Source organism: Saccostrea echinata, unplaced genomic scaffold (assembly GCF_033153115.1).
Source record: "Saccostrea echinata isolate AGI-Se365-2 ecotype Australia unplaced genomic scaffold, CSIRO_AGI_Sech_v1 ptg000054l, whole genome shotgun sequence".
NCBI classification, from domain to species: domain Eukaryota; kingdom Metazoa; phylum Mollusca; class Bivalvia; order Ostreida; family Ostreidae; genus Saccostrea; species Saccostrea echinata.
In genome coordinates this window covers 15,211,794-15,217,886 of record NW_026889803.1, presented here as the reverse complement: position 1 = coordinate 15,217,886, position 6,093 = coordinate 15,211,794, and the positions used below count along the sequence as shown (strand labels likewise).

At 33.7% G+C, this 6,093-nt stretch overlaps 1 protein-coding gene across 1 annotated transcript; it reads left to right on the top strand.

Moving 5' to 3' along the window:
- The first annotated feature begins 3,235 nt into the window (after positions 1-3,235).
- Positions 3,236-3,676, top strand: LOC133172012 (uncharacterized). Its single transcript, XM_061306815.1, has one exon. The coding sequence runs from the start codon at positions 3,247-3,249 to the stop codon at positions 3,631-3,633; it is 387 nt and encodes a 128-aa protein (XP_061162799.1). The 5' UTR covers positions 3,236-3,246; the 3' UTR covers positions 3,634-3,676.
- The last annotated feature ends 2,417 nt before the right edge of the window (positions 3,677-6,093 follow it).

Sequence of the window (6,093 nt, the reverse complement as noted above, 5' to 3'; positions counted from 1 at the left end):
ATTATTCTTAGTTTGTTTTGTTTAAGTACTTTATATTGATTTTTATAAGACTGTGAAGTATTTTTTTTCTTATATTCAAATTATGAAAGATTCTAAAATAAAAATATCAAAAATGAATAACATAATAACATTATATAAACCTAACCCGATGTTATAAAGTGAACGTTTCCCACGATTGTGAAATACTTTTCGTTAAAATGAAAACACCTAGTCCTACTTGTTTTGTTTGTTTGAAGCGTGAATGGAAACTTATAGTTTTGACAAGAAAGGTAATTTATCTTTGTATACAGTCTGTAACTGAAATGAAGTAAACTTACTTTCTACTAGTAACCACAGGTGCTTGTGGACACTACGATAATTTTATTATATCATCATTATTATTTTACTTTTTTTTCAATCTCTAACGATTTTATCTGCTTGTTTCTGTTTAAGAATTACTCTAAAATTACGACCCAAAAGTACTAATGAAGTAAGAATGTTATTGCGTCTCATTCTGGGTCATTTTTAAACAGGAACATATAGGTTAGAAATTAAAAGTAAAAAATTACGCAGTTGATGTTTTTAAACCGACATATACAGATTTTCGAGGATTTGTTATTATGTTTAAACTGTGCTAACAAACACAAATAAATTAATGTGATATGTTTGATAACTATTATCGGTCAGTGGCGGATCCAGAAGTCCATGTGGGGGGGGGGGGGGGTTTGAGGCCTGTAGGGCCGAAGGGGGGGGGCATGGGAGGGGGTGTCCCCCTCCCATAGGTGGGGGTTGGGGGGGCCTCCCCCGAGAAATTTTCTTTAAAAATGGCTCCAAATGGTGCATTTTCCAGCATTTTAGATTGAATTAGTTAGTTTTGGCCACTTTTTTTTCTAGTTGTTTTTCAAGACCAACCTACCCAAATTTTCAAGAAATTGAACAAAAAATAAAAAAATAAAAAAATAAAAATAAAAATAAAAAAAATAAAAAATAAAATAAAATAAAATAAAATTAAATTAAAAAAAAAAAAATAATAAAATTTTGGGATTATTTTTAACTTCCATGTTAACTTGAAAAATGAGACTTTTCTAAAGAAAAAATTAAATTTAAATCTGATAAAATTAGAAATATCGCCATTTGATATATAATATCCAATTCTTCATTTAAAATGCACGTCCAACACGCTTTATCTACCAAAATACAACTGCATGATGTGCAATTTTCCAACACTTACAAAATTCGAATTCTGTGTAGAAACCCTAATTACTTTTTTCAACTACTTGACTATACTGTTCATATAATTTGCAGTATATAAACAAATAATGATATTTCATATTGAAGAATGAATATAAATTATTTTGGGAAATTGTTGGAATTATTGCTTATTCATTGGGGGGGGGGGGTAATTATAATTTCTAACATAAATGCACTCTTTAATTCTTTTTTTTTTACCCACTTACCTGTTTTGAAAAAAAGTCTTGAAAAACATCAATAAAAAAGTGACCAATTCTTGTTTTTGACAGGATCTCTAATTTATACGTATCAGTTTTACCACAATTCATTATATAAAGTTGTAACCATTATTTGGGTTTTATTCAACATCATTCAACTGTAATTAAAAAAAATGCTTTTTAAAATTGCATTGTAACTTCCATCAACAAAAGGAATACTTTCAATATGCTTTTTGGTACAGGTCACAACGTAAACAACTAGACAGTATAACATGGTATACGTCCCTGATGTATTAATTTTTTTTTTTCTAAATAATAATCACAGTTTATTCACGTAGTTCAATAACGTAACATTCAGTTATCGAAGAAAGAAGAAAATTCTCGAAACAATATTACTCAGCAATACCAAAACAAAACCGTAATAACTAAGTGCAGTTTTGGTTGTTGTGTATGACGTTGTGTCTTCACTAGCTGCACGGACTATCATGATCTCTGTACTGTTGATTACCCCTGTGTACTGTGTGCGCTCAAGCGGAAAGGGATTTCGCATGGTGGCTGTATATTTCACCTCTTTGTGTACAACAATGGGTTGGATAGAGTCGCATTTATGCAATATATTGTTAAAATGACACTTGTAAAAAAAATTTTTTTTAATCGGGCGGGGGGGTTTTCCCGAACCCCCCCAAACCCCCCTGAATCCGCCACTGTCGGTTATATAATACTTACTGAAGCTAACTCCGTTCTCTCTCTCTATCTCTCATTACGCACATATGTGTAAAATAATTTATTCATAGGATAGTTGACACACCAAAAAGTGGGTTTAACTTCCTTGTTAGAAAAGCTTTTTCGAAGGTTTTCTTCTGCACTCAATGATTATTTTTAAAATAAAATAACCTTGGTAGGACAGGCCCGTAGGAAGCAATTTCAGTTTGGGGGGGGGGGGGCACATTGAGGGGGCACTATCAACTACCAAAAATTCCTTGACCAAAAAAAAAAAAAAAAGGTCATCAGACGTTTTTATTGAGGGGGCACAAGCATATAGTATCTATTTTTTCTATAGTACTCTATATGTCGGCAAAATTATTGGGGGGGGGGGCACGCCCCCCCCCCGTGCCCCCCGGTTCCTACGGCCATCTAGGAAAGATTGTATGTATGATGTTTTAATGAGTATGTGTCAAGAGAGGTCGAAAACATTTAACGTCCTCTTTTCAACCTCTTTCAAAATAGGATTTTAAATTAGACCTTTGTTACGATTCTTTGTAAAACAATCAAAGAGCATCTTGATGAAATCGATCAACAAATACATGTAATTTATACCACGAGGTGTTAATTCATTTTAATAGCCAGGGGCGTAGCTAGGGGGTGTTTAATCTGGAAGCAAATTAAGGCAGGGGGTTTGGAGGGCGCCTTAAGGCGAAACCCCCGGAAGCTGGCGAGTTTTCAGCATTTCTGACACTTAATTTTGAGTATCCAGAAAAGAGAGTCGGTTATTAAAATAATCCGAGTTTCAACGCTTAAATGCTTATAAAGAAGAAAAATTATTGCCTGATTTATGATTGGATTTTTATTTTTATTTTTATTTTTTTTTTTTTTTTTGGTTTAATTATTATTATTATTATTATTATTATTATTATTTTTTTTTTTTTTTTTTGTGAAAATGATGTGGAAGCACTTGCTTACGCCTAGCTACGCGCCTGTACGTTGTTGAAAATCTTTTACTAATTACTATATTTCCAAAGTCATGAAACTTGAACTATCTTTATTAAGGTTTGGTCAATACTACTTTCTTTTTTTTCCTTAATAGCAACAATAAGCAAGGATGGCACAACATTTAAGTCAAGAGAAAGGAAAGACAACTGTAGTTAATATTAGAAAGTTCAATCTAAAGAAAATGGGCTACAAAGACTTGGAGGATTGGCTGAGGAATCCTGAACACATCTATATAGGGAGAAACATGTCGCATTATGTGCCCGGGGCAAACGCTAGCAAGTGGGGAAATCCCTTTAACGCTAAGAAGTATGGGAGAGAGGAGTGTGTTCGATTATACAAAGAATACATTGAAACAGACAGAGAAATTCGTGAAAACGGTAGAACTCTGTACAATTCGCTGGAAGAGTTGAGGGGCAAAACTCTGGGGTGCTGGTGTCACCCTGAGCGATGCCATGGCCACGCTCTCGTGGAATTGTTGGAGGAAACTTCAAAATGATAGATACATTTGTCCTCATTGAATGAAGAGCGAAGAGAAAAACCCGGTGTTTTTGTCCGCCGTTAAGGGGACGAACATTTGATTCGGGGGGGGGGGGGGGAGCTTACAATTTTTTCCATTGTCAGATTATTATTTTCATATCAGTGAAGGACGGATTGTTTATTTCTAAGATGATCAGAGACAGTTTATTTACTTTTTTTTCTTTTTCACTTAATAAAGTGTAAAGGTGTGACGACAACAACAAAAAGGAAAATTTCCAAACTCAGAAACTCTCTTTCGTGGGGATGGGAGGTGTTGCACCAGGCTAAGACATATTATTTATTTTGCCAGTAGAGGACGTATTATTATACATGTAATACCTCTATAATTCTTATTATAACTTCGTTATCAACTTGTCTCAAACACATTAATTCGGTCTTTACCAATTAAAGATTAACATGATTTGTAAAAGGAATTTATTAAGAGAGTCATCTCTGTCAGCCATATTAGTCTTCGCAAGACTGTCATTCTCCAGCCGCTATATAAGCCTCAGCTTTGTTCAGAGTTCAATGTATGACGCTTCACGGAGTTCACATGAACAGACGTGTCTTTAATTTTCATTATGATAAACTTGGGTCAACAAAAAGACCTCTGTATATGTCTCTGTCACGTCAGTAAAAAAATAGTTAACAAAGATATTCGATAAATTGCACTGGTCAATACATTACAAAGTGAAATAAATACAAATGCATGTTCAGTGAAATAAAACGTAATCAAAAAGACAATGTAAGATAAACTTGCACTACATACAACAGCGACCACGTAAAAGCAGTCAGGTGTAACGAATGCAAAGGATTTATATATCCCCGTGCTGATATTGGAGATAGGAAAACTGACATGGCATATGCTTATTTACGATAAGACTTCATTTGTCAAACCGGAGCACGCCGATTGCGCCGCTTGACCTTTGGCAACCCGGCTTGTTACTTAGTTTGACTGGGGAAGGTTCACCGGCGTACGCCGATCTCGCCGGTTTGAACGACCAGCGAGGAAATCGCCGGTTTAAGGGATAAGGAGGAGAGGTTTAACGAGTCAGTGTTAAAATGTAGATACTTTTTAGCAAATCTGCATTTTCTTTAATTGTTTGCATTTCTTTAACAAATGTCCATTCATACATGGCCGTAGGAAACGAGGGGGGGGGGGTACGGGGGGCCGTGCCCCCTAATTTTGCCGATTTATAGAATACAATAGAAAACATAGCTACTGTATGCTTGTGCCCCCTCAATAATAACGTCTGATGACCCCCATCATTTGTTTTTGCTTGTCAAAGAATTTTTGGTAGTTGATAATCCCCAACTGAAAATGTATGGTTGTGCCCCCTCAAAGTGAAATTGCTTCCTACGGGCATGTGACATTTATATTTAAAATCTATTCACTATTTTGTAAAAATAAAATTCTTCATTAGGTCCAGGATTTTTTTTTTTACATTGAATTTCGAATTATATATATGATATATATATATATATATATATATATATATATATATATATATATATATATATATATATATATATATATATATATATATATATATATATATATATGTGTGTGTGTTAATTGCTATTTATTGAGTATAATTAATTTTTGTTGTCGCCGGGTTACTTCATTTGCCACTTCTCCCCTTTTTACGCCGGATTCGGCGTATGCGTTCTGTGACAAATGAAGTTGGCCTAAGAGAATAGTACTTTGCGTTTTAATTTACAAAACCAAACGTTTTAATAACAAGAGTTGTATTTATTATGGCGGCACCACAGGCCCTTGGCGTTACATATTTTTCTTATTAAAAAAATATAACCCCATATATATACCTAGTAATAATTAAGTATGGGGTTATTATCGGCCACAACAGCGGCCGATCTATTTGTGATTGTGTTAGAAAGTGCACATGGGGAAATGAGACGTTATTTCTTTATTAAGGATATCAGATCCTCAGCTAGGAAGGATAACTCTTAAATTTATTATTTTTATATAAAAAATCTCAAAATGAAGCTTGAAATTGAGATCTTTTCGTGCAACAATTCATTTTATGTATCTTAATATGATTCAAGGTTCTTTGAAGTCTTAAAAACGATCTTGTAAAAAGTTGACATTTGTACCCCATAAAAGAAAAAAATTAATTCATTTTTAGAGAAATTGAATTTCCTTTAGTCTAGCATTAGATACCACTGCTTATTAGCATATGAAATTAGATGTGATATATGATGTATAGCAATGATATCACAAGCTATTTACACTAGATATTACATAACAATTGAAGTAAAAGGAAGAACTAAAATTCTAATAACTGTACATGCAAGCATAAAAAAGATGCAATTTTCTTCAAATGCCTGGATACCTATATTTTGCTATCCTAAATAATATTTGTTGATCAATTTCCAATTAGAAAATGCATAGCTGGTGTTTTTATTCGCATTTCCTGAA

Coding starts and splice junctions, on each gene's coding strand:
- LOC133172012 (XM_061306815.1), top strand. CDS start 3,247: ATGGCACAACATTTAAGTCAAGAGAAAGGAAAGACAACTGTAGTTAAT.